Below are 27,554 nucleotides of genomic sequence, written 5' to 3'. Positions count from 1 at the left end.
CACTGTTTATTAGGTAATAACAAAAACTATGTATAACAATTCGCTTTTACCAAGCGAGAAAAATAGAAATGAACTGAACCGTGACGACATTTTAGCGTATAAAAGATTGATCGTGAAACTTTCTAATGTTTTGCTTTTTAATAAAAACATCTATGTATCAGACTGTTGTAGTATGCTTTACTCGTGTCATCAAATGGGCGTAAACGACATTCTTAATAGTCGAGGGGTCCGCTTAGGTCCAGTAAAGTAACAGTTTTTGCTAATTGTAGCTAAAATAATTAACTATTATTTCGCATGACGTAGAAATTAATTAGATTCGACTGAATTTGAGCCTAAAATAACCGTTGTGTGTAAATATTTTTATAGTTTTATTTTGCTTATTATTTGAGGGAGTGGTTGGCTTGTAAAATATTAATTTCGATTGATTTGCTGGAGTTACTGCGAAGTTATTAAGATTAAATAATATTAAGTATTACAGGGTGTACAAAAAAACGAGAAATGTATCAAGTTTTCTTGTTACGCTTTGTATGGTGTGAAGAGCTAATAATCTGTAATTTTATTTTATAAGTGGAATGGAAAGAAGCTTTATCATTCGTTTCAAGTAATTCCAATTTACCATTGTAATCTATTTAAATTCCCTGAATCGAGGTTAAGCCTGTAAATATTTTGCCTCAATTTTAGTTGAATCTAAAATAGTTAATTAGTAACCCTAATCAATTACATCCGTGATGTCTAAGCCAATAATAGAGGTGGGCGCCACGCCGGCGCGCCGCCGCCGCCGCGAATTTTTTCACGCCGCCGCCGCCGACGACCAGCTGTCGGCGCGCCGATACTGATACTGTACCAACTATTTTCAATTTATTCCTCTCCTATACCTACTGTACTGATTTGTGTTTCGAACGCAGAAGAACTATTTTTTAATTGAGTTGAGTGGCTATTCTAGTTCAATAAAGTCCTAGTATCACTGCGATCGGTACCGATCTATTGTGATGGCCGCTATTTTCCTTACAGTTCATCTCCGAGTCATTGCAGTATCTTTTGGGGGGCGATATGTTTTACATCTTGTGGGCTTAGGATGTGTTTGCCCAGGTGTAAGCTCCGCTTGCGCATCAAAGGTCCGCAGCCGTGAGAATGTGTAGTGGCGTTTCATCTGCCTCTTGGCACATCCTGCGCGTTCTTGATTCGGACAGTCCCATAGTGGACAAGTGCTTGTTTAAGCTGCAGTGTCCAGTGACGGCTCGAACTAAGATGCGCATTTTAATCCTACTCAGTCCTATGATCTGCTTAGAGCATTTTCGGTCATAGGCTTTTATGAGAGCTTTGGAATGAGTTAATCCTGGCGTGTCTGACCATGCCTTAAAGGATTTGTTTAAATAGATGTTCTCCAGGGTCATTCGAGCGAGACTTTTGGGAATGCCACAAAAGGGGTCTAGACCATATTGTGTTCCCTCCGCTCCCGCTCTGGCCAGTTCATCGGCATTTTCATTGCCACGATTCCCGCGTGACCTGGAACCCATCTCAGCGTTACTCTGGTACGTTCTCCTAGGGTATTCAGTCGACTCATGCAGTTTTCTATCAACTTTGAGGTAATTAAGTTGGAGTTTAAGGCCATCAGCGCGGCCTGACTGTCTGAGTTAATGTAAATTATGTGGTTGGCATAATTTTTCGCAGGTTAGCTTCCGCACATTCAATAACGGCGTAGACTTCTGCCTGAAAGATAGAGGCAAATTTACCCAGGCTATGAGATAGCTTAAGCTTCGGCTGCTCTCCATACACGCCAAAGCCTACGTTAGGGCCCATTTTTGACCCATCAGTAAACCATATAACAGAAGAACTAACTATAATATTTATTCTTTAATGCCATATAAATTGGTACACCAATCGAACTTAATGCAGTTGATATACTAATAAATTGATTGAATAACTTAATACTAACTTTATTAACAGTTAATCAACTACATTATTCAAGTTGCTGCTTGGTCTAGTAAATAATTGATCGCGAGAGGCGCCGGTCCCTCTTGCTGTCAAGAAAAAAATCGCCGCCTTCGTCTGGCAGACAACCCACACTATTGGACTATACTTTAAGCGAATCACTCACACAGAGATTGGCTAAGATGTCTCGGAATGCAAATGGGAACCACAACCTCTGGAAGGCAACAAAGTACCTCGCTCAAAGTGTTCTCCGCTTATTAGGTCCGATAATACATGAGTGCGAACTGAGAAGAAAAATCTCAGACCTTTGCTACATGACGAGCCGGTTTATTTGACCCATTGACACGGATAATCCAAAAAATCCACAATTCAATCAAAAAAAATAAGATCAAGCATTGGACTTGATCCGACACTTGCAGCTATGCCTGCCTTTGATTCCTACTGATGATGATGATTCATCCGACCGATTTCGGTCATGGTGACCACTTCTACTTAGCTGTCTTAGCGGCGCTGGTGCGCCCGAAGATGGCTTACCAAGCCGATCTTCGCGGCAAACTCCTCGCACATTGAGAGTAATTACCCGCCGCCAACATAATTATAGTGAATGGCGATAGATGGACGGGATTTACATCATCGCGTTTTGCGTCGAGTTCAGTTGTGCGCTGCTCCTTGAATTCGCGGACTCGCCTCTACACAACACAATCCCGCTTTTGTGTTTGAGAGGGCCCATTTTGCATCTTTTCGTATGCTGCTTCTGGACATCTTTGTACTTGACTATCTGAGGAGTTGACCGCCATGTTTCCGCTTACCCTCCTCAAGTTCAAAGTAGAAGATTGATTCCTACTACGCTAATTGAGGACGAAAGACACAGGAGGACAAAGTGACTGATATAGCCCACAGAATCGCTAAAATCAAGTGGCAGTGGGTGGGGCACATATCTCGTAGAGCTGATGGCCACTGGGGCAGTAAAGTTCTTAGTGGCGACCACGAGCCGTGGGCAGGCCTCCCACTAGGTGGACCGACGATTTAGGGAAGGTCGCAGGAAGTGCCTGGATGCGAGCGGCGCAGGACGTCTTTCGGCTGAAACGAAAGAACTAACGCTAAGGCTAAACTAAAGAAATATCAAAAATGGAGCCTCGTAAAGCACTTGCATTTGATCTGATCACCATGAAGTCCATGGTCTTGACAATGACCACTCTGAGTGAGAACCTCGCAAGTCTCTTAACTTTGTAAATGATCCATAAGGCTGGCAAGTCGCCTAATGAATTCTCTTATCGCTCAATTAATCTGACATTTGTATTGTTAAAATTATGGAAAAGGATCATTCTTGCTCGTTTATTCCCTTGCCTAACTATGACCCATGTAATATAGTATACCCGACCATAAATTTTGGCAGAAACCATACCAACCATAATCAGTACAATGTTTGGAAAAGAAAGAATCCCGTACGTCTGGTTTCGCTGCGGCTTCAGCTGGGTTTATCATAAAGGACTACTCTATGAAATTAAAAAGTACCTTCTAGCACATTTCTACTACCTGCTGATGGATTCTTATCTCAGTGACAGACAGTTTTAAATCAAACTCTGTGACAAAATCTTCTCTTTTTAGCTGCAGAGCTGGAGTACCCCAGGAATCTGTACTTGGTCCGATACTCTATAACATCTACTAGTAAAGTAGCCCAGACACCAGAAAGCTGCGGCCTTCCTCAAATGTAACTGTGATCTTAGTGACTAGACTGTTGCAAAGTCAGCTGCTTGGCTGACCTAGTGGCACATGTAATTAAGCCCCGAAGTCTCACCATATTATCATTTAAGACGTGAAACTTATCCTCCGGCCAATCTAGACCTCGACACATTGCTGCAATCAACCTGCATTAAAATCCTGGACCGTAGAATAACATGGTAAGACCATAAATATAAATAAAACAGAACTGAATATAATATTGCACCAACAGTCAGCTAATCCAACATTAACTATGTGCCTCCAAAGAGCTCAAAAATACATGTTAAGGGTACTTTTACCGGCACATTTGTACGCTCGCCTTTAGGAAATACACGAGAACCTGATCTCAGCCAAACCCGCTATCCAAATATCAAAGTATCTATGATCAAGAGAGCTAATTTACTAGGATAAACCACTGCTCTAGTGGCTCAAACCCCAAACAACTGCAAATCACCTGATTAGTCTTGACGACAGATACTAAAAAAGCAGATTAAAAAAAATACCTAATGAACAAAGGTCAAACAAGGTCACGCCGCCGACGCCGCCGCCGCCGAGGTCAAAAAGTCGGCGCGCCGCCGCCGGCCAATTGTATATCGGCGCCCACCTCTAGCCAATAATCATCAATTATTAACATGAATGTGTATTAAATCTTAAACAATGATGCTCGACATTAACATCTTACAAGAAGCGTATGTTGGTAAACAATTGTATTGTCTTGCTAACCGTAACAATTGGATAGTGAGAAATTGAAACAGCATTTTGTAGCAACTATTTGAGACTTGAACAGGAATAGGATATGGTTTGCATTAATACTTTCATAATTTGGTAAATAAAATGTGTAATTAATAATTATTATGATAATAATAAACGACCCTCGCTGTGGTGTTAAGAAAACAATACTTATCTAATTAGGTGCAATGCTCAAGTATTTGTTCAAGTCTCTTGGTGCAAACTAATAATTTACTATTATGCATGATTTTCTCTAAACGAAAATTATTAACTTCTTCGCTTACTTAAACTCCAAAATGATATTAAATGGATCGGACGTAAGCAGTATCAATGATACAGGTGTTTTCACAATCGTCAATAACTTTGAAACGAGTGAATATATTAGCAGCCTTATGTAATAAATAATAATGAGAACATACATAATTAAAAATGACGTGTAAGTAAAGACTGCTATAAATCTAAAAATGACACAATTTATTTATTTAGGTCTTACATAAAAGAAGTTGAAATCGTGAACATATTATTTATTACAATAATGACTTGATAGGTTATTACTATTAGGATAAAAACACGTTATTTATTTATATGCAAAGTTTTTTGACTACATTTTTTAAGCACAGATATTACAATAAAAACACCCTAAACACACAAATAACTATTTCCAGTTTATCACCATTTTAGTTATTATCTGTTTCAAGTTTTCTCAAACTTGAGGTCTTGCGCAAAAAAAATTGGTACAAGAGTAATGATGTAATTCCAAAGTTCGTCTGATTCTTATTTTAATATCAAATGTTCAGAGCAAGTTGTAATCAACAATGAGTGGACAGAATATTATTAAAGTATGCATTGTTATCTTATAGCTATGACCTTCATAACAAGGAAATTAGAATAACAAGTCATTGTATAAAGTATGTGTGTAAAAACTGTAAAAAATAGTGTAAGAATATCCATGTATTCCCATTTATCCCTACATAGTTATCTTTTGATGGGACTACTGTGAATATCGTTCCCATAAGACTGATGACTGTATTTTATGCTGATTTAGTTTTAGTTTTCGCGTCATATTTACATAAATGTGTTAGAATAACAGATAAATATAATTTAATACTATTCATAAATATTATCGGAAGTGAACGATATCCGGGTCGTCTGGGAAGAATGTCCCTATAGTCCCATCAGGGGACAAATGGGAATATTCGGGTCCTAATGGGTTTATGTATTTTTGTTTTTATTATTTGTTAATTTGCAAAAAAAAATAACCAGGGCAGTGGAATTTGTATTTTAATAAATTAAAACGGGGAGGCCTTTCTTAAACTGGTCACTTCTTTTGCCATATCATGATGACTAAGCAGTCCTCAAGGCAAAACTTGCAACTTTATTCTTAACAAGCAGCTTATGGAACCTAGTGGAAAAGAAGCGCCATCTACATAAGTTTCTGCCATTCACGAAGCCATATGGTTCCGGCAGAGTGGAACAGAGCCCCGATTACGGTAACTTTTAACGTTTCCAATCCAGACGCGTTTCATCGATTCTGCAATACGATTGGTCAAAACAGCTGACGTACGCTGTTGAACGACCAATCGTATCGCAGAATCGAGAAGCGTGTCTGGATTGGAGACGTTAAAAATTACCGTAATCGGGGCTCAGGACTACCTCCACTCTCTCTGTGGATGTCGACAGGCCTCCCCGGCCCGTCTGGCCAGCGTAAGGAGTGAAGGCCGAATCCTCCCTGTGTAAATTAAAGATTCGTCCCCTGCAGTGGAGAAGAATGAATGTGCTGATGATTCACGAAGCCATTTTATTATTAGTTACCGACTGTATAATATTGCAGACCCTCAGCCTGGGCCTGTTTCGCTCCGACTACCTGATGCAGAAGGGCGGCAACCACATTAAGCAAGTGGAGTTTAACACTGTGGCATCCAGTTTCGGCGCCATCGCGTCGAACCTACCAGCCATGTCTCGGTACCGACGCGTCGCGTGCGCATGGGGATTTACCTGGATACTTTAACATCTTTATTTTCTATTTTCATGTCTTGATAATAAACGCAGTGCTGAAGGGGTATATTCATGATTTAAGAGCTAATCAGTAATACATTTATTAATCTAAAAAGTATGAGTAAAATTGAAATAACATACAAAATGTAATTAAAAACAGTGCAGTAAGGCACTGGCAACAGTCAGCGGTGTCCAGGCGCAGGCTCAGACCCTGTGAAGGTTCAAGAACGGTGTGACTGTAAAAAAATCTAAAATATGCTTTTTCTTCTGAGTTCTGACCCCATCATTTTGTTTCTATCGTTCTCTTTAATATGAGGTTCCGTTTTGATCTGGTACGCACAATACACCTCTCCCGCTCTGCGCAGTTAATCAAAATGTTAAAAAAATAAATAACGAAATAGACGTAAACGACACAGGTTTGTCTAAAAACCAACATGGCGCCACCAGAGAAAGCGTGTTACAAACTGCATGCACCTACATTCTGTTTTTCCTTCCACTACCATCCCTTAAGGAGCATGTCTTTTTTCTGTGAAGTCTTGAGTTTTTTTTACAGGAAAACACTTGCATGAAAACTGAAACATGGTTGTGAAATTATGTAAATATGTTTTAGGCTTTAATCACCTTCTTCACACACACTTCTCACGAGCACATGTCGCACCTCTGGTGGTGGGGACTATTAAAAATGTTTGCATTTTTTTAGATTGCTAAACGGACTTTTTATATTATTTTTTACCCTAATTACCTACCGTTTTTAAAATGCAAACTTTTTAGTAGTTCTTAGTCTTGTAACAGGTTTTTAAGAAGGAAGTATCCAGGTACAAACAACCCCATGTGCTTAAGCGACAGTATCAGTCGACATCTCTCATGTGACTGCTATCTCTTCGTCTCAATGCACGCTATACATCCATCTCTTCCACTCGAATCATGTCTATGCTTGTCCGTTTTTATTTTATTGTTGTTTGTTGCACTTGTATGGCTTAGCTTTGCACATAGTTTTAAAGTAAAGTTAGGTTATTATTTTAGTGTATTATTTAGATGTTTTTTTGAGTTGATATTCGAGAGCATGTATCTTGTGGACGCATTTTAAAAGCTTCAGTAGTGCGATCACTTGAGAGATGTTACCTGACCACGCCTGCATTGTCGGTCAAATAATAAACATTAAATCGTGTGCTGTTGTTCAGATGTTGTTGTCTTTCTGTCCAGTCATTGCTGGGTATGGCTTAGGGTACACATCTTTCAAAAAATGACTTTGCTTTAATCACCCATGCACAATTAAATGTTGCGTTCAAAATATTTGTTACATTTCTGATGGATTGTTTCTGAACGTGTTGACCTTATAAGCCTACCATTGACTAAATATTTATACATAGGTTTAATGTAATGTTTTCGTTCAATTTACAGAACTAAATTCTTCTCAAATTCGAGCATTGGAGTGGTAATGGTTTGAGGTTTGGAATTTTAAGTCTTTTAGGGCAGCCGCTAAGTTAGTTCCTGAGGTAACTACTCTGTCCATGTCGATAACAGATTGGTTAACACGAATGATGACTCGTAAGTCACTGATGGCCCCGGATAATTGTTTTGCAGACAGAATAGACATAATTATGCCCGTTTTCACCATCAATCCCTAATTTTTAAGTGACCCCTATGGTAACACATAACAGGAATTCTGTTTTCATAGGGGTCACTTAAAAATTAGGGATTTATGGTGAAAACGGGCAATAGTCATACTCTCTGATCTATGGTTAGACAGTGTCTCAAACCTCAGAAATTAACGTAGGAATACTTTCTCGCTTTAAGACGATAGATAATGATTTAATTACTGTTTACAAAAATGCTCCAATCAACTCCTATCACTCCTTTGCCTAAATATACTAATAAGATAAAGTCCTAGTAACACAATAAATTAGCTACAAACTTACAAATAAACACAGTCCCTTCTTATGAAGCTTATGCTAAGATTTAATTTTGATACGAATCACAAAACTAACATAAAATTGAAAACAAAAATGCATCACATTTTAAAATAAATAATACCACATTATTCAAAAATATCTGTTAATATATTTAACTAAAATTAAAATAAAATATAATATTCCAAAAGCGATAGATAAAACGTTTGTAACATTGCATGAATTAATTAATACCTAAATAAAAAATTCAAAAAACTGAATGCAAATAAAATAATTTTATGATATCAAAATATAAAAAAAAAACGCATTTTAAATAAAAGTAGTTTGAGTTAGATTGTAGTTGTAGATTTAGGGCTGGGTAACACACATTCGGACTAAAAAAAGCAGTATGGATATTTTTGCTTTTTTCATAGGGGTCTCATAATTGTGCACGTTGAATAGAATTTGATGATTCATCTTCCAGTAATACATTTTATTTTACTGTAAAGGCTTAAATGTTCTTTACATTGGTCTAACCATTTAAATATTCGCTGTCATATTTAAAAATATTTTTCTCAAAGGGTGGCGTTTGGGAAAAGTGTCCCATTGAGCACCTTAGTGGTAGGAAATTCTTTTTTTATTTTAAAAACAAAAAGGAGATAATATTTTTGGTGGTGGCCAATGAGAAAAATACACAACACAGGTAAAAAAATATGTTTGATATTGGAAGGTGGTATCTAATAGTATTTGTGTTTGCTGTTTGGTATCTAGTTGATGTTGTTTTGTTTTAGGGGCCCTGTGCTGTTGTTGATTGAGCGCTTTTTGTAGCTGTTTGATGGTTTGCTTTGGTTGTTCTTCACTACTTTTTTCTTTTCTTTTCTTGTCTCTTTGTGTCCGAAAATTTGACCACATTAGATTTCTTACTGAATTATAAAAAGTATGATATCAGCATGTTTTGTTAAAATATAATTATGTATAAAGAATTAAATAATATTCAGCAATTATTAAAAAAAAATATTCTATCTTAATAAATTATATGGGTCAAATTTTCGACTTTTTATTATTAAATGCTTATAAAACTTTCAATATTTTCAGCTACATATTGAGGCAACTTGGACATGGTGATCTAATTAAAAATGTAAGTAAAATTTATATTCCTATTTGTTAGGGAAACACGTTTTTTCTCTCATTTCATAAGGTTCTGCATTCTTAGATTTATTAGTATGCCTTTAGGTATGATTCCGAACTCCGCTGCACGAGCTCAGGTTGTCATATTTTTTTTATTTATAACGAAGAAGCTCTTGACCTGCATCTCACCTGATAGAAAGTGAAGATCAGGCCGAAGGTGGAAGCGAGCTCCTGAGCTGCTGCAAGTAGCGGAATTCAGAATCATACCTTTGAGGTCTTAATATACGCATGTAGACTTACTTGATTTCGTTATCCAATAAATATATTTTTTAAATTAACTAAGAAAACGAATTTTGCTGTCGTCAACACTTGTCCATTTTAAATATTATAGCATTATTATATTTTAAACAGATGCCCGAAAACCGCGCTCTATCCGGCCTCTGCTCGGGTATAACGGACGCTTTCGACTTGTTCGGGGCGCCGGACGCGGTCGTCATATTCGTTGTGGAAGAGGTCTCTTACAACATCTGCGATCAACGCTTCCACGAGTTCTATATATCTGAGACACGTCCTGAGATACAGGTGGGCTATTGTAGTTGCTCTGGTTACGCATTTTTTGTCACATGTCATGCAATTTGCACGGGACAGAAGTCGAACTCCTGTTTTTCTAATTAATTTTGTTGCGAGTCCAACGACAGTTTAACTTTCCACTGGGACAAACTTCACCTTAATCGGTTGGATTTTTATTGACGGTAATGTTGTATAAATCCTGGCTACACAAATGTCAGCGGTGGGAACGAAAGCTGGGAATAGTCCAATTTTTGTAGTTGCTCGTTGTTGGATGAGTATGGTAGCTAAACATATTTTGTAATGTCACTTTTTGTCTGCAGATAATGAGGAAGACTTTAAATGAAATTTATGAAGAGACTGAACTTAACGATAAGAAGCAATTGATTATGTGAGTATGAGTTGATCTTATTTATTAATATAAAAAATTCATAAAAGTAATAACCATTCAATTTGTATTATGATTATATTATTTTTCACTTTTCCCAGCCGTCCCCAATGGGGCCTATGGGAAAAAATCAGACGATTGCTACATTACTAGTATTAATGTTCCGAAGCAATGATAAGGTTAAAATTAGGGAAAGTGGAGATGCGCTTTTTGCCTGATTGTAAAGATATATAAAAATTATTCAGAGATGGACGCCCAGTCGCTGTGGTGTACTACCGGTCGGGATACGAACCGGCGCAATACCCATCGTCGCGGGAGTGGGACGCAAGACTGCGCGTTGAGAGATCCACGTGAGTTATCATTTAAGTAAAATTCATACTAAAGTAATGTGTTTCATTTCATGTAAAATGACGTTAAACGCGGACACCGAAGTATAACTGCTATAAAGTATAAACCAGAAAGGAATCAAATTTTCCCCAAATCTTCCACGCCTATTTCTAAATCTGATGAATACTGCTCAAAAGATAGAAAGTCATAGGCTGCCATTTACCCTAAAAAATCTTTCACAAATAAATAAATTATATTCTTCCTCACAGCTTGCCTTAGTTTGCGCTGCTTTTCAACACTTTCCCATTACTATCCCAAAGCAGTGGCTTTAAGTAATACTGGGCCGTGTAAAAGCGCTTTTTAAAAGTCTCTGTAGAAAATGAATGACTTATGACTTACTTTTAGAGCAATCAAGTGCCCCTCCATCCACTATCAGCTAGCCGGCACGAAGAAGGTGCAACAAGCACTGGCAGGACCGGGTGTGTTGGAGAAGTTTATGGGCGCGGGCGCAGCGAGTAGTCGCGTGCGGGATATATTCACGGGCCTCTACTCGTTGGACTTTGACGAGGGCGGCGAGAGGGCTGTAGAAATGGCGCTTGAGGACGCAGAAAGGTGAGCATATATTTTCCAGGCTGTGGCGAAAGTGCTGTAGAAATAGCGCTAGAAGATGCTGAGAGGTGAGTCTATGAACTTATCAGGTGACCCCAGGGAAAGCATATCAAGTGTCCCCAGAGGAAGCGTGCGGGATATATTCACGGGGCTCTACTCGTTGGACTTTGACGAGGGTGGCGAGAGGGCTGTGGAAATGGCGCTGGAGGACGCTGAGAGGTGAGCTCATATACTCCAGGTCCTTAGGGGAAGCATATCAGATGTCCCTATGGGAAGCAGTCGCGTGAAAGATACATTCACAGGTCTCTACTCGTTGGACTTTGACGAGGGCGGCGAGAGGGCTGTGGAAATGGCGCTTGAGGACGTTGAGAGGTGAGTAATGAGCATTTATAAATTGTCGAGTGTTTACAGCCTATGAACGCGTAAAACGCCCGCAGGCGAAGCCCTCCTCTAGAGATGCTTAGCCTTGAGAGGTGTCAATCAACATCTAAATCTCATATGTCGTCGGGTAAAATGTTCCCTAAGGCCCTTTTCACACGTCCCGGTTGCCGGCTAACCGGCGCCGGGTATCCGGTGGTGAAGTGTATGGGCATGGTACGTAGCTTTCACATGTTCCGGCGTAATTAATCCGGCATGCCCATACACTTCACCACCGGGTACCCGGCACCGGTTAGCCGGCAACCGGAACATGTGAAAAGGGCCTTAGAGTTACTGAGAGGTACTAGTACCTTTCAAACGTTCCAGATGGGGCGTTAAGTATTGTCATCTGCATTTCAGAAATCATTAATCATTTGTGCAGACTACGGCGCCCCAAGCTATACACTGGTATCTTTGTAGTTGTAATAGGGGTGATTTTGTGACAAAAATGTGTAGCCTGATGTGTTGTCTGTACCTATTACTTTTAGATATGAAACGCTTATTTACTTGAATAAACACGTGCATTTGCAGATTCGTTCTGAAACCGCAGCGCGAAGGTGGTGGTAACAACCTGTACGGTGCGGACGTACGCGATGCTCTCGTACGCATGCGCCACAGCCGCGAGCGCGCCGCCTACATCCTCATGGAACGCATCCTGCCGCCGCTGGTGAGTCACTACCACTGGACATCATTTCAGCCACGTCCACAGCTGCACATAGGTCTCTAGTCTTCCACACTTGGAGCGCATCCTGTCACAGCTACACCATACTAGACCAGTGTCATTACAGCCACTGGACGTCCACTGCTGGATACAGGCCTCTAGTCTTCCACACTTGGAGCGCATTCTGCCGCCGCTGGTGAGTCGCAGCTACTACCATACTAGACCAGCGTCATTTCAGCCGCTGGACGTCCACTGCTGGACACAGGCCTCTAGTCTTCCACACTTGGAGCGCATCCTGCCGCCGCTGGTGAGATACTGGATGCTAATCATTTCAGTTACTGGACGTCCACTGCTGAACGTAGGCCTCAAGTCTTCCACACTTGGAGCGCATCCTGTCACAGCTACACCATACTAGACCATCGACATTACAGCAACTGGGCGTCCACTGCTGTACATAGGCCTCAGGTGTTCCACACTAGTCTACTTCCATCCATGCGCCGCTGGTGAGATACAACTACTTCCATAGACCATCATCATCATTTCAGCCACGTCCACTGCTGCACATAGGTTTCTAGTCTTCCACACTTGGAGCGCATCCTGTCACAGCTACACCATACTAGACCATCATCATTTCAGCCGCTGGACGTCCACTGCTGGATACAGGCCTCTAGTCTTCCACATTTGGAGCGCATCCTGCCGCCGTAGGGGAGTCGCAGCTACTACCATACTAGACCAGCGTCATTACAGCTACTGGACGTCCACTGGACATAGGCCTCTAGTTTTCCACACTAGTCTACTTCCATCCATGTGTTACAGTCGCGAACGCTGCCTATATACTCATGGAGCGCATCCTGCCGCCGCTGGTGAGTCACACCTACTACCATACTAGACCAGCGTCATTACAGCCACTGGACGTCCACTGCTGAACATAGTCCTCTAGTCTTCCACACCAGTCTACTTCCATCCATGCGTCACAGACGTGAGCGCTGCCTACATCCTCATGGAACGCATCCTGCCGCCGCTGGTGAGTCACTACCACTGGACATCATCATTTCAGCCGCTGGACGTCCACTGCTGGACATAGGCCTCTAGTCTTCCACACTTGGAGCGTATCCTGCCGCCGCTGGTGAGTCACTACCACTGGACATCATCATTTCAGCCGCTGGACGTCCACTGCTGGACATAGGCCTCTAGTCTTCCACACTTGGAGCGCATCCTGTCACAGCTACACCATACTAGACCAGCGTCATTACAGCAACTGGACGTCCACTGCTGGACATAGGCCTGTAGTCTTCCACACTTGGAGCGCATCCTGTCACAGCTACACTATACTAGACCAGCGTCATTACAGCAACTGGACGTCCACTGCTGGACATAGGCCTCTAGTCTTCCACACTTGGAGCGCATCCTGTCACAGCTACTACCATACCAGACCAGCGTCATTACAGCAACTGGACGTCCACTGCTGGACATAAGCCTCTAGTCTTCCACACTGGTTTACTTCCATCCTTGTGTCATAGCCGCGAGCGCGCTGCCTACATCCTCATGGAACGCATCCTGCCGCCGCTGGTGAGTCGCAGCTACTACCACACCAGACCAGCATCATTACAGCCACTGGACGTCCACTGTTGGACATAGGCCTCTAGTCTCCCACACCAGTCTACTTCCATTCATGCGCTTTAGCCGCAAGAGCCGCCTACATCCTCATGGAACGCATCCTGCCGCCGCTGGTGAGATACAACTACTTCCATAGACCATCATCATCATATCAGCTGCTGGACGTCCACTGCTGGACATAGGCCTCTAGTCTTCCACAATAGTCCATATTTCTATCTTTGCGCCACACGTATGACGCAAGTAGAGACCACGAGAGCCACACGTATGATTAAGACTAGTCCGTTGAAAAATTAGGATTGGCTGCCTGCTGGTGTCGAACTAGAGTTAATAGGTAATTACAAGGCAACACTAGCGCAGTGTAAAATGTCCAAGGATATTTATTTAGTCGGCCGTTTGGTGTAGTGGTTCGAAACGGACTACTATTCCGGAGGTAGCGGGTTCGATTCCCGCACTGTACAAACATTTGTGTGCATGAACATATTTGTTTGTATTGGACTGGGTGTTTTCTATGTATAATAAGTATGTATTTACAAAAAAAAAGTATTTAAGTATGTTTATATCCGTTGTCTAGTACCCATAGTACAAGCTTTGCTTAGTTTGGGACTAGAAGCGCAGTGTAAAATGTCCAAGGATATTTATTTATTTATTTATTTATACTAGGCCTGTTCATCTCCCCGAATAAGCGTCGAAAACAATACACGTGTGGCGTACCCCCCAGCGGGTTTAATCCACAAGGCATTCACGAGCAAGTAGTGAATGACGTACGCGCGAAGTATTCTTTACCTACAGTAAAAAAACAATAGCTATGGAAAAAATGCGCTAAATGCCAACACAGCTACCTACTTGTCATATCGCATCGGCACAGAAACGGTGCTCGACCCTTGAGAAAAGCTAAATTACACCATATTGTTGACGACATTGAGTAGTCAATTTTTTAAATACCTTCGCTTCGCAAGAAAATCTTTCCGCTATTTCCACTAGAGGGGGATAATGCAACTGATATTTTCCCATTGGCCCCACTGGAAGAAATAACACCTGTATGTTTATATTTTTAGGTTTCCGGATACGTGGTAAGACCGGGCGCATCTGTCCCACCGCCCGTCACTGACTTGGTCTCTGAACTAGGAATATTTGGGGTCATCATTGGGTGAGTTCTTAATCATTTGCCCCCATAGACTAGTGGCAAAATAAAATGTTTCTGAGCGATCAAGAATGTCATTTGTCTAGAGCTTCCGTTCAATAATTTAACACTGAGTTGCACCATCTTAATTTAACTTTATTTAACGTCAAAAATCTGTCAATCGCCATACAAAAAAAACATTGGTTATGGTTATAGTTAGGCCCAGAACAGACGGTGAAACGCAACTGTAACGAAACTGCAACTTTCTGATGATTCTGATGAATGAAACTGAAACTGAAAGTTTCAAACTGGTCGCGTCATGTGTGGTCTCTCAACGGACGCTATGGCAGAAACTTAGATGCAACTCAAAAGTTGCAGTTTCGTTGCAGTTGCGTTTCACCGTCTGTTCTGGGCCTTACGGTTAAAGTAAGGTGGCGCAACTCAGCCTAAATTGAATAAGGCGGAAATCGAACCCATAACTTTTTTTTTTAGATTGAGATGCAACTTGCATCTCACTGCAACTCTTACCGCTAAAAATTAAGTAACAATGGAAAAATAAAAATATCCAACTATTGTATTTTAATTTTCACGCGTACAATACAGTCTTTGGCATAGCCAGTAATAGAGGAACGTTTCCTCCAACAGCACCAAAGACAAGATCTTCAGCAACAAGCAAGTGGGGCACATGCTGCGCACCAAGCTAGCAGACGCCAATGAGGGCGGAGTCGCCGCCGGCTTGGGGGCTCTTGACTCGCCCTACTTGCTGCAACTCTAGCACGATACGTCTATGGAACTTATGACGTCTCTGAACTAGCCATGGTAAGTGACAATATCACCAGTGTGCTTTTTTTATCCACAACGAGGAAGCTCTTGGCCTGTATCTCACCTGATGGTAAGTGACGATCAGGCCGAAGGTGGAAGCGAGCTTCACCCGGAATCCTCAACCGCGGAGGAACTGGCTATCTTACTTCTAACTGCTTACCATGAGTTTACGTTAGGTATGCTCGCTATCGAGTCATCATCATCATCATCATCATTTCAGCCATAGGACGTCCACTGCTGAACATAGGCCTCCCCCAATGCTTTCCATGTCGATCGATTGGTAGCACCAAGCTAGCCGACGCGAATGAGGGCGGAGTCGCCGCCGGCTTGGGGGCTCTTGACTCGCCCTACTTGCTGCAACTCTAGCACGATACGCCTTAGAACTTATGACGTCTCTGAACTAGCCGTGGTAAGTCAGTAAAGGCTTCCACAGACCAAACGTGGGTCAGAAGCAGTGCGAGTCAGTTGCAGCGCTGCTGAGGCACACTGAAAGCACAGTTTCAAAGCAGTTGCAACGCGGTTGTCAAAAATTTAAATATTCGAAAACCGCTTTCAACCGCCCTGCGTCCGGTGTGTCATGCTAATATGTCCGCCATAGTAATACAACAGCGCGGGCCCGCGTTCGCGCCGCTTCTGTCCCGCTCCCGCGCCGCCTCGTTTGTCGTTCGGCAGTTGCAGTGCGGCGCGGTTGGAGCGCGGGCCCGCGTTTAAATTTGGTGTGACACACTTCAAAGAGTTTCTTGTATTACAACTTGCGCGGGCCCGCATTCAAACTGCGCTGCTACTGCCCCGCGTTTGGTCTGCCCAAGCCTTAAGTGTCATCATCATTATTTCAGCTATAGGACGTCCACTGCTGAACATAGGCCTCCCCCAATGATTTCCATGTTGATCTATTGGTAGCACCAAGCTAGCCGACGCGAATGAGGGCGGAGTCGCCGCCGGCTTGGGGGCTCTTGACTCGCCCTACTTGCTGCAACTGTAGCACGATACGCCTTATGGAACCTATAATATCCGTGGTAAGTGTCAATATCACCAGACTTGGATTCACAAACCTTAGGGCCCACTTAGGGGGCCGGAAATCGGGCCCCTTGGGAGCGCTCGACTCGCCCTACTTGCTGCAACTCTAGCACGATGGAACTTATGACGTCTCTGAACTAGCCGTGGTAAGTGACAATATCACCAGTGTTCTTACCATGAGTTTACTTTAGGTATGCTCACAGATCACAGAAACTAAAGGGAGATGTGACAAGGGGACGGGGCCGGTGTCGCAGCAATATGATCAAAAACAGAACACATTGCTGCAGACGTCATAATTAGAGATGAGACGTATTTACTAGAACAGATCCACACACTAGGTATTTTACAGTACTAAGTGGCACCTATTCCAATTTTTAAAATACTTGATCCACCTAGTATTTTTTAAATTACACGATTTCCGACCCTACCATCAAAGTAATAGAGGTTATTATTGCATAATCCGTAGTCGTCCACCTAGTATTTTTTAAATTACACGATTTCCGACCCTACCTTCAAAGTAATAGAGGTTATTATTGCATAATCCGTAGTCGTGTATTACGCGCACCGCGTATTTCTCGCTAAGCTTATGTGCGAACGTAGAGATTCACTCCGTCTCTGTCTGACAAACAAATTTGAGCGCAGGCAGGTGTGAGATAGGAATAGCCTGTTGAAGTATGAAGGGAGGATATCAATAAATCAACAGCCAGCAAAAACATTATTATTCAATTTCAAATTGCATTATTAATACTACGGTTGTATCTTTTCGAAGAAAATTGTATTTTAAAGTCATAATACGTGGATTAGTCCGCACTAGTCGCGTCAAGTATGGTAAATTACTACGTACTAGGTGGAATAGGTATTTGGATCAAGTATTAATAAATACTTGGAATAGGTGCACCTAGTATCAAATTTACCTAGTATAACCCATCTCTAGTCATAATGTAAACAGTCTACATTGCTTTGTATTAAAGATTAATCGAACGTTGAGTACTGATACAGCAGTGGATAAGGAGCACATTTTTGATTACTCTCTATATCTCTATGTTATGTATAATTTAATACTGTATGTATTTTGTTTTTTACAGATATGTTTGAAATCTAGAGCGGTATTACCACAGAACAGAGGCGGTACTGAACGTCATGTCGTGCTCAAAGTAAACGTATTAACACCATGTTACCTACAAGAAATCAATTTAGCATTTCTAAATAAATATTTTTATAACCTACCCAAAAACATTATGGCTGTGCCATACATTTGATATTGATAGTTAAATAGATATTATTTTTATCTGAATTATTATTAATTTTTTTCGAACACTTTCGATTGACTTTTTGAACTTATTTAGGCTTGCAAGAGCGTTATATTTGGTGCTTTAATATAAACCATAAGGCGCGCGTATACGCGATTACCAAAACTAAGCCTCTGAGCGCTTAAAACGTTAATCGGAGTCTTCATAATTGTTTAAAATAATTACCCTCTTCAAACGGTCACCACAAGTTGGGAACAAAACTTTTAAGCAGAAATGTTTGAAAAATTTCGTCCACTACTTGTGTACTTTATAAAAATGGGTGTCAATTTGTAACAATTTCGTTATTTAATTTTAACCTAATAATTATCATGTTATTACTAATGGAAAAGGTATTATTAATTCTACATTCCGTTTTTCTGTCTTGTTTTTATTTAGCATAGTTTGTTTTTTTTTTTCTAATATTGCTATAGTTACATATTTTAACTGTCTCAATTAAATTAGTAACCGTATAAATTATAAAATTTAATTACAACACCATCGTTATATTTTTTATTTTGCGATAAAACTGTTTTAATTATATTTTATTAATTTCAAAATATACTAACATGTATTTTAGTAATTCATAGGCAACCAGCAAAAAAGAAAACTTTGTAATAGTACGGTACTATTACAAAGTTTTCAAGTGTTGCCCATTTTTTTTTTTTTTTTGGTAAAACAGGTACTATTAGTACCTGTTTTACCAAATGGGCAACACTTGCAACTGTATAAATTATTATTATAATAAAATCATGCAAAATGTAACATTATTTAATTATGCATTTATTAAAACTTATGAAATGGAACAATCTGTTCTGTAAGTTACTGGTGCTGTAAACTGTTTTAAGATTTTATAAACAAAATAAACCATTGATGAAAACCTAAATTGTGTTTGTGTTCTGTAATTTTTGGGTTAGCTACTAATTAACTACTTTTTTCTTCGCAGAAAAATAATCATTATTTCACATAATCATAAACATTTAATAATTGTAACTATTGTGGCATGTAGTTAATAAGGTTAAAGTTTGTGGTATGGTTTTTCAAGCTGTTGAAGAATAATAAAACAAGTTTTGTGAACGATAAATATATTAGAACTAAAATCTTTCAGCGACCCTATTTGCTACACTCCTCAAATTGCCGTACACTTTTGATGGTGGAGATCCCATGATCAAGTTGCATATAGCTCTCCTTGCCAATGCAATATTCTGGTAACTTCCAAGTATGTGAATTTTGGAGTCTGCTAACACTATTCTGGTTTTCGTTACGTTTTCTATCGTGAACTTTGTTCGGCCAGCCTTGCCAGCGAGACGACCGATAGCTCTTCCCAAATGGTCCCCTTGTAACGTTTTGACGTCTTTTATTTCGAAGGACTCCACAAATAAGTCGTCTAGCCTGAGGAGTGCGAGAGCGTCTTCAACGTCAAAGCCATAGATGAATGCCTGTAACAGGAAAACCAATTTAGACACAGTTATTATGAGAGACAACCATAATTTCAATCTTATTTACGTATCATAAGTTCAAAAAGTTATCATTTAATCTGAGAGAGAAGTACCAAAAATTGGACAGTAGTTTTTCTTCAACAACTGGGACAACTTAGTGAGGTATTATGACACTCAGATGTACATAATGTAATTATTGAAACTGGTTGTAAGAGAAAGCAAAAATGGCAAAAGGAAGATTCAGGATTCGTGAAAAATTTACAAAATGATCAGATTAATGATCATTTAGTGACGAAAAAGAGAAAAACAGTATTATTTACCTTCACAAAGTCAGCGGCTTTTTGTAAGTTTGCAATGTCTTTAGTTTCTGGGCCCACTTTGATTTCAACGTTCCTGATTTTCGTGTTGAATCTGACCTGCAGGAGTAAGTGCTCTACGATCGGTGTGAAGATCTTTAGCCAGTTCTCTTTTAGTGGTGTGTATCTGAAATATAAATCAGCTAGTTATAACAAGGGAATAAAAACAGATGAAATAAGAATATCCTTTTTCTTTAATCTGCCAAAAATTAGAGGTGATTGAAATCTAGGTACTAAGTACTGTGAATCTTAGGAAATACCACTTCTTAGACATTTTTTTATATTAATAACATGATTTAAATGGTATTTATACATAGGTACTTTGTTTATTTTATAGTAAAGAATTCATATACAATAATACAATAGAATCAGAGGGAAAAGTATTGAGTACGGAAACAAATTCAACAGAAAATACCACATACTAAAAATAAACACACAATTTTGAGGTTATGTACCTGTGTGCGGGAACAGCGACTTTTCTCATGTTTACTTTAGCTTCATTGGGTTCAGCGTTTTTCTTCGCCTTCTTCGGACGAGAACGCGCGTGTTTGGGCTTCCCTTCAATGCCGTTATGCTGTTCTACCTCCATACCATCACCAGATTCCGATACAGCTCTGCGTTTCACATTTTTCAACTTCACTGGGTTTTTGGCGGGCAGAAACTCCTCAACATTTATGTTTTCTGTTTCCATTTTATTTATTTTGTAATACTAAATAGAACAAAATTCGTGTTTATTTTGTGGTTTTTGTTGCAAAATAAATCTCACATGGTACACACGTTCACTCCACAGATTAAAAAGAATACACCTGTCAGTTACTGTCAAATCGTCATATGTTTGCGTTCAAAAATCTGAAAATAAAATTTTGTTTAATAAAATACAATTTTCTTTTCATGTAAATGAAGTACACAAACATAAATAATACAAAAAATACTATTTTATAAGTTAAAATTATGCGCATGCAATGATTGAGTTTTACAGTTTCGTTTATAGTTTAATAAATATTTTTAAATAATGACGTTTCTGAACATTTCTGAACGATACCAAGTGGAATGGTTATGTCACAATTATTTCTTTGAAGATTTTGTTTTGATCTAAAATTGGGGTAAGAAACGCTACAATTCCCTGAAATTCCAGTCCCTAAAGACAGATAATTGCAGCTTTAATTTTTTATAGGTGTCTTGCTAGTGGCTGATACCTCTGGCCACCATGGCTACGTTGGTAAGGACCGCAGTGGTTAAGGTCCTAGGTCCTGCTCAAGGAGGCAAAATAGCGGCTTGCACCTTCGTGCAGCACCGAGGAATCGCTGGGAAAGCCCTCAGGGACTCGCTGCCCCCGCCGCCGCCGAAGCCTGCGCCTTTTGACTATGAGAATAAGGACTACACTTGGTTGAGGAGTCTTTTCGACCGCACCACTCACCGATTCGATGACAACTCGAAGGTCATCGTCGTCGAGGGCCCCGTGGCCGTCGGTAAGACGGAGTTCGCTGCAGCCCTGGCCGAGGACCTCGGCATGAAGCACTTTAAAGAAGCGAACATGGACCACCACTACAAACGGCCTAACGGTTGTGACTTGCGCATGTTCGATGATCAAATACCAGAAGACTGTAGAACTTTCGACCACGTTAACTTCAACCAGTGTCCGAACCACCGTTTGGCGGGTAACTTCCAGATTATGACATACAGCGCTCGATACAGCCAGTACATTGATGCTTTGGCCCACTTATTTAACACTGGCCAAGGAGTTGTACTGGAGAGGTCTCCGTACTCTGACTTCGTGTTCTTGGAAGCGATGCTCTCGCAGAACTACATCAGCAAAGGGGTGAAGTCTGTGTACTATGAGCTGAGGAACGCGACGATTGAGGAGTTGCTGAGGCCTCACCTTGTGATCTATTTGGACCTGCCTGTGGATGGTGTAAGTATTAATTGACTATGAAGAAATAGTTACATACATCATATTTCTTCGTTGTTTGTCTCAAAGCATTAATGTTTTCAACCCTTCAAGCCTCACGAATCAAGATACAATAGTTAATCAATTGTTACGTGGTCATGTGGGACCGCCTGGGGATTGATAGGATAGGTATAGATTCAATGAGGGTTTTCGCGAATGAAAAATCCGCCAGATGGCAATACTTAGACGCGAGGTCCAAATGCTGCATGGTTGGTTATTTTTGACATGACATTGACAGATATGTCAAAATCCACCAATCACGCAGTAGTCAGACCCCACATCCACGTCCCGCCATCTAGCGGATCTTTCATTCGCGAAAACCCTTATTGTGATTGATTTAACTGAAGCACAGAATGGGCCTAAATTCATGTTAGAGCAGAATATAGTTTACTGGATAGCCGCAAAAAATACATTTTATAACAAGTTTAATTACATTGAAATTAGGCAGGCTTTCTATGTATTAATATTCATATTAATTACAGGTGGTGAAAGCGATCAAGCAACGTAACTTGGAACACGAAGTGCGTGGTAAGGCCCTCACTCCAAAGTTCCTCACGGAAGTGGAGAAACAATACAAGAGCAAGTATCTGCGAGACATCTCCACGCATGCCGAGCTCCTGGTGTACGACTGGAGCGGTGGTGGCGAGGTTGATGTGGTATGTTGACATTTTAATAAATCTAGTCTCATGATACAGAGTTTGAAAGTGTTTACAAATAATATGATTCAGAAACTGTTGTTTTGTTTTTTTTTTTTCTGTTTTCCTGTTATTGTAATATTTTAAATTTTCGCACATTTAGGGCTTCAGCTAAAACTGGCGCAGTCTCGTGCGCGCGAGTCAACGCGTTACGGGAACATCTTTCTAATTACTATTTGTATTTCTGATTTTCATCACCGACTTTGTCGCTTCTTCTTGTAGTGTGTCAACTTATACCTACAGTGTCACCCCAAAACTCAGCCACAAGAGTGGCGTCATCAAGACATTTTGCTAGAAAGAGCAGTTTTGAGAAGCCACAAAACATTTTGCCGCATCTATCACTGTACAAATCACCGTCTCGCTCAATCGAAGTCAGAAGTGCGGTGGAACGCACCGTCTGGCATATCATTGATTTTTATAATGCAGGACGCCGCAGCGACATCGCTCCGGCCAGTCTTGGATCTGTCAATAGGCCGTATAGGCCGCGGCCTAGGGGCAGCAGATTTCAGATGACGCTTACTCAATTTCAGAAGATAAAAGTTAAATAAAGACCCAACAACACCCTAGCCTACGGGCGGCAAAACTGTAAATCCGCCACCCACCGCGTGGCTTCCCTTTATCGCTAATGTATCCTTTTCAACACAGGTAATCGAGGACATCGAGCGTCTAGACTTCGATAAGTACACCGAGCGCGAAGACCCCAAGATGAAGGACTGGCGCTTCCCGCGCGAGGTGGAGTACTCAGACAAGCGCATGCTGTACACCAACAACAAGCATCTGCTCATGAATTTGTTTGCTATTCCACGGACCGATGTCCCCGAGCTCATCACTAGCGCTGAGGACGCTTACGAGCGCGATAAGGTGAGAAAACTCGCAGTTAAAGTAGGTTTGGCCCGCTAGTGATGCCAAATAATCGACTATCTACAAGCTAATCCACAGTAAAACAGTTTTACCCCCCTAGTGATGATAAATAATCCACGAACAATCGTCGAGCAAACCCACAGTCAAAGTAATCGATGCTAAATAATCGATTACCTACGAGCGCGACTAGGTAAGCAGAACCAGTGTTGCCAACTTAGCTACTTTATAGCTAGATTTAGCAACGTTTTGATGTCAGGCAGCTACAATTTTTTTTAATTTGTAGCTAAACTTTTTAGCTACTTTTTCTAGCAACTATTGATTATGATATATTTTTACAAAGTATTTGAAGACATAAGTGAACTCGCTATAGCATGTCTTTTACTTCCGCATTGAAATGCTGAGGTACAAAGATTGTTCTCCCAAATGAATTTAATAAAAAATAAACAGAGGAATATAATGAGTTTAATAACTCTGAATTCTTTTTATGCATAAAAGATTCGCTCAGGAAAAGCGGCCAGTGCTGTCACAATTACGTTTTTCCTAAAGCCGTACCTACTTGACAAAATGGGAACTATGGAAAAATATTCCAAATCATGTGCAGCTGAACCTTCTACATCTTCTCAACCTTCTACATCTTCTTCTCGTACATAATTAGATAATTATAATATTCGGTAGATAATCAAAATATTGTCTTCTTTTATTTGTTAATTAAGTAGTCACAGTATTAAAGTTAAGTTGGTTAAAGTTTATAGCTGATTTATTAACTGCAGTGTTTTATTTCTTTAGTATTTTATTTATTTCGGAATTTAGCTACTTCTAGCTACTTTTTAGGGAGAAAAAAATACTCAATCTAGCAACTTTCTGTTAAATTCCTAGCTACGAGCCTTTGGTAGCTGTTGGCAACACTGAGCAGAACCGGTAGGAGCAACCCATGAGTGTTGCTGAATAATCGATTACCAACTCCCCCATCGTCACTAGTGCAGATGACGCTCAGGAGAACGATAACTAGTTACTTACCGAGTAATCGATTGCCAATCAATTGATACCACTAAGGCTGGGTTGCACCATCTTACTTTTACTTTGACAAACGTCAAAAATCTTGTCAAATTCTATACAAAAAGCACCGGTTATTGTTACGGTTAAAATAAGGTGCTGCAACCCAGTCTAAGACCCCAAGATGAAGGACTGGCGCTTCCCGCGCGAGGTCGAGTACTCCGACAAGCGCATGCTGTACACCAACAACAAGCATCTGCTCATGAATTTGTTCGCTATTCCACGGACCGATGTTCCTGAGCTTATCACTAGTGCTGAGGACGCTTACGAGCGCGATAAGGTGAGAAAACCCGCAGTTAAAGTAGGTTTCGCCCGCTAGTTATGCCAAATAGTCGACTATCTACAAGCTAATCCACAGTAAAACGGTTTTACCCCCCTAGTGATGATAAATAATCCACGAACAATCGTCGAGCAAACCCACAGTCAAATTAATCGATGCTAAATTATCGATTACCTACGAGCGCGACTAGGTAAGCAGAACCGGTAGGAGCAACCCACGAGTGTTGCTGAATAAATAATAAATCTTTGGACAATTTCACACAGCGCCAGCTAGCCCCAAAGTAAGCAACTTAATGCTTGTGTTATGGGTGCTAGCTTAACGGATATACTACTTATATACTTTTTTTTAATACATACATAATAATATTATACATAGTAACACCCAGACCCGTCACAGAAATTAAAATTCATGATTTCAATTTCTGCCCGGCCGGGAATCGAACCCGGGACCTCTCGGCATAGTAGTCCGCTCTGAACCACTACACCAAACGGCCGACAAATAGAATAATCGATTACCAACTCCCCCATCGTCACTAGTAGAGATGGGTAGTGGGTAAAAACCCATTTCACCCGATTGGGTTAAAACTGGGTGATTTGGGTAAAAACCCGGTTTTTACCCATTATCACCCATTCTGGTGGGTGAAAACAAAAATAGAGTTTTTTTAAAGTGAGAAGTGGTATTTGTTGCTAAGGGGGCGTTCTAGTGTTACGTAATGCAATCTGGGGGGAGAGGAGGTCTTGAAAAACGTTACAATGCCTTACAGTGGCGGAAGGGCGGTTCGATTTCAAGTTTTTAAGCAGAAGTACTTTGTAGTTGGTGTTGTTATTTGTAACTTTATACCGTAATGTCATCAAAGAGAGAGTTTGGCATCTTTGGCATCCTCCCCCCCCCCCCCCCCTCCATGTCCTTGCCATGATCACAAATTATTGTGTTCCTACTAAATTTCTTCTAAATCGGTTCAACGATTCTTGAAATAACACCATTTTATAAAATAATTGGTCACATCATCATAACGTGTTCAATTTTACGATTTGGCCACGATATAAATGCATATTAGTGTTAAATTTGACTTATTACTTATTAATCAATAAACTTTAATGAGAAAAATTCAATAAAAATAAAGAAAAGATACCAATTGAAATAATTATAAAATTATTTGTTTTCACCCGGTGTAAACACCCACGGGTGGAATGAAACGGGTTTTTATTGGGATTTTACCCTCATGTGGGTTTTTACCCGGGTGGAAACCCATCTCTAGTCACTAGTGCAGATGACGCTCAGGAGAGCGATAACTAGTTACTTACCGAGTAATCGATTGTCAATCAATCGATACCACTAAGGCTGGGTTGCACCATCTTACTTTTACTTTGACAAACGTCAAAAATCTGTCAAATTCCATACAAAAAGCACCGGTTATTGTTACGGTTAAAATAAGGTGCTGCAACCCAGTCTAAGACCCCAAGATGAAGGACTGGCGCTTCCCGCGCGAGGTGGAGTACTCAGACAAGCGCATGCTGTACACCAACAACAAGCATCTGCTCATGAATTTGTTTGCGATCCCACGGACCGATGTCCCTGAGCTTATCACTAGCGCTGAAGACGCCTATGAGCGCGATAAGGTAAGTCTAAGTAGATTTGTCTACTAAAAATGTCGAATAATCGACTAATAATAGATTATCTTACCTACTTCGCAAATCTGCAAAGTAGGTAAGCTAATCAGCACTAAAAATAGGTATTGCCCGCTAGTGAAGCTAAATAATCGAGCAAACCCACAGTCAAAATAGATTTTGCCCGCTAATGATGCTAAATAATCTCGAAGAGCTGGTAGGGTAAAAAGATTATGAGACATGTAGAGGCTCCTTAAGAGCAAAATAGACGATTTGTAAGCACTATAAATAGTCTATACAAATATAGAAATTTTGACTTGACTAATCGATTGTCTACGAGCTAATCCACAGTCAAAGTAGGTTTTGTCTCATAGTGATACCGGAATAATCGATTCTCTACAAGCGCGAATAGGTAAGCAGAAGCAGTGGGAGCAAACCCATATTATGTTGCTGAATAAGGTCGAAATAATCGATAAAGGTCCGGTCGGGCTGAAATCCCCAATCTTATCTAGCGCCGATGACGCCTAGGAGAACTAACTTGTTGCCCAGTAATCGATTAACATAAATCGATATCAATCAAATATTAGATTTAGATACCACTATCTTTGGATTGTGCTTGTACTACGAGTTTAATTATCCCTCATAAATCTTTTGAGGTTGTAGGAAACTTTTTTGATACGAAACTGTATTTATTTTTAAACTGACTTATTTTTCCATTTTCAGGTGATCTCCAGCCACCCAGCGTTCGAATACACAGAAGGCTACACGTCGCGCGACTCCGGCACTCTCTTCAAGAACAAGTTGCCCAAGTATTCCGACTGCATCTAGTGGGATACTAAAATATTGTAGAATGTGCATTATTTAATAAATATTCTAAATGGTTACTGCAGCTTTTATTTTTAAAGGGTCAAAAATATTTGACCACAAATATAACAGTGTTGCAACTTTATCAATATTTTCTAATGGCAACATTTGTTGATAGTGGCAACACTGACAGTTGGGATGTTGAGCATTTTGTGTCGTTCTCGCTTCCAATCGCGGAGTCGCGGTTAAATTGGTTAGATAGATAGTACATAAAAAACAGTTTAT

At 40.4% G+C, this 27,554-nt stretch overlaps 3 protein-coding genes across 5 annotated transcripts in view; 2 read left to right on the top strand and 1 right to left on the bottom strand.

Annotated features, from left to right (window-relative positions):
* Positions 1 to 18,623, top strand: part of LOC135082803 (glutathione synthetase-like) — a 29,042-nt gene extending 10,419 nt beyond the window's left edge. For 2 of the 3 annotated variants that reach the window (XM_063977566.1, XM_063977565.1), the window contains 9 exons: positions 6,215 to 6,345; positions 9,363 to 9,405; positions 9,807 to 9,977; positions 10,286 to 10,353; positions 10,596 to 10,700; positions 11,083 to 11,289; positions 12,235 to 12,370; positions 15,037 to 15,128; positions 15,747 to 15,920. In XM_063977566.1, the coding sequence (XP_063833636.1) occupies positions 6,215 to 6,345; positions 9,363 to 9,405; positions 9,807 to 9,977; positions 10,286 to 10,353; positions 10,596 to 10,700; positions 11,083 to 11,289; positions 12,235 to 12,370; positions 15,037 to 15,128; positions 15,747 to 15,876 (1,083 nt within the window). In that variant the 3' untranslated portion in view covers positions 15,877 to 15,920. Of the gene's footprint in view, positions 1 to 6,214; positions 6,346 to 9,362; positions 9,406 to 9,806; positions 9,978 to 10,285; positions 10,354 to 10,595; positions 10,701 to 11,082; positions 11,290 to 12,234; positions 12,371 to 15,036; positions 15,129 to 15,746; positions 15,921 to 18,025 lie in introns of those variants that run through there. The other variant, XM_063977564.1, reaches the window with a different exon arrangement.
* A 671-nt stretch (positions 18,624 to 19,294) lies between these two features.
* Positions 19,295 to 20,830, bottom strand: LOC135082915 (RNA-binding protein pno1). Its single transcript, XM_063977680.1, has 3 exons — positions 20,477 to 20,830; positions 19,986 to 20,148; positions 19,295 to 19,665 (listed from the first exon to the last, which is right to left on the bottom strand). Exons 1-3 carry the CDS (start codon positions 20,710 to 20,712, stop codon positions 19,321 to 19,323), a joined length of 744 nt encoding a protein of 247 aa, XP_063833750.1. The 5' UTR covers positions 20,713 to 20,830; the 3' UTR covers positions 19,295 to 19,320.
* Positions 20,831 to 21,039: 209 nt separating this feature from the next.
* LOC135082917 (NADH dehydrogenase [ubiquinone] 1 alpha subcomplex subunit 10, mitochondrial) lies at positions 21,040 to 27,349 on the top strand. Its single transcript, XM_063977683.1, has 5 exons — positions 21,040 to 21,124; positions 21,196 to 21,933; positions 22,452 to 22,625; positions 23,310 to 23,525; positions 27,189 to 27,349. The coding sequence occupies exons 2-5, from the start codon at positions 21,229 to 21,231 to the stop codon at positions 27,291 to 27,293; spliced, it is 1,200 nt and encodes a 399-aa protein (XP_063833753.1). The 5' UTR covers positions 21,040 to 21,124; positions 21,196 to 21,228; the 3' UTR covers positions 27,294 to 27,349.
* The last annotated feature ends 205 nt before the right edge of the window (positions 27,350 to 27,554 follow it).

The sequence above is a fragment of the Ostrinia nubilalis genome, chromosome 22 (assembly GCF_963855985.1).
Source record: "Ostrinia nubilalis chromosome 22, ilOstNubi1.1, whole genome shotgun sequence".
NCBI lineage: Eukaryota > Metazoa > Arthropoda > Insecta > Lepidoptera > Crambidae > Ostrinia > Ostrinia nubilalis.
Note: the sequence above shows the minus strand (reverse complement) of the source record. Positions and strands in the feature narration are given on the sequence as shown.

What these genes read in the sequence shown, in the direction of transcription:
- LOC135082915 (XM_063977680.1), bottom strand. Translation starts at nt 20,712, where the DNA reads ATGGAAACAGAAAACATAAATGTTGAGGAGTTTCTGCCCGCCAAAAAC. An exon ending in GTCGCTGTTCCCGCACACAG is followed by an intron (nt 20,149 to 20,476) that starts GTACATAACCTC and finishes TTTATATTTCAG; the next exon opens with ATACACACCACTAAAAGAGA. An exon ending in AAGCCGCTGACTTTGTGAAG is followed by an intron (nt 19,666 to 19,985) that starts GTAAATAATACT and finishes TTCCTGTTACAG; the next exon opens with GCATTCATCTATGGCTTTGA.
- LOC135082917 (XM_063977683.1), top strand. Translation starts at nt 21,229, where the DNA reads ATGGCTACGTTGGTAAGGACCGCAGTGGTTAAGGTCCTAGGTCCTGCT. An exon ending in GTGGTGGCGAGGTTGATGTG is followed by an intron (nt 22,626 to 23,309) that starts GTATGTTGACAT and finishes TTTTCAACACAG; the next exon opens with GTAATCGAGGACATCGAGCG. An exon ending in ACGCTTACGAGCGCGATAAG is followed by an intron (nt 23,526 to 27,188) that starts GTGAGAAAACTC and finishes TTCCATTTTCAG; the next exon opens with GTGATCTCCAGCCACCCAGC.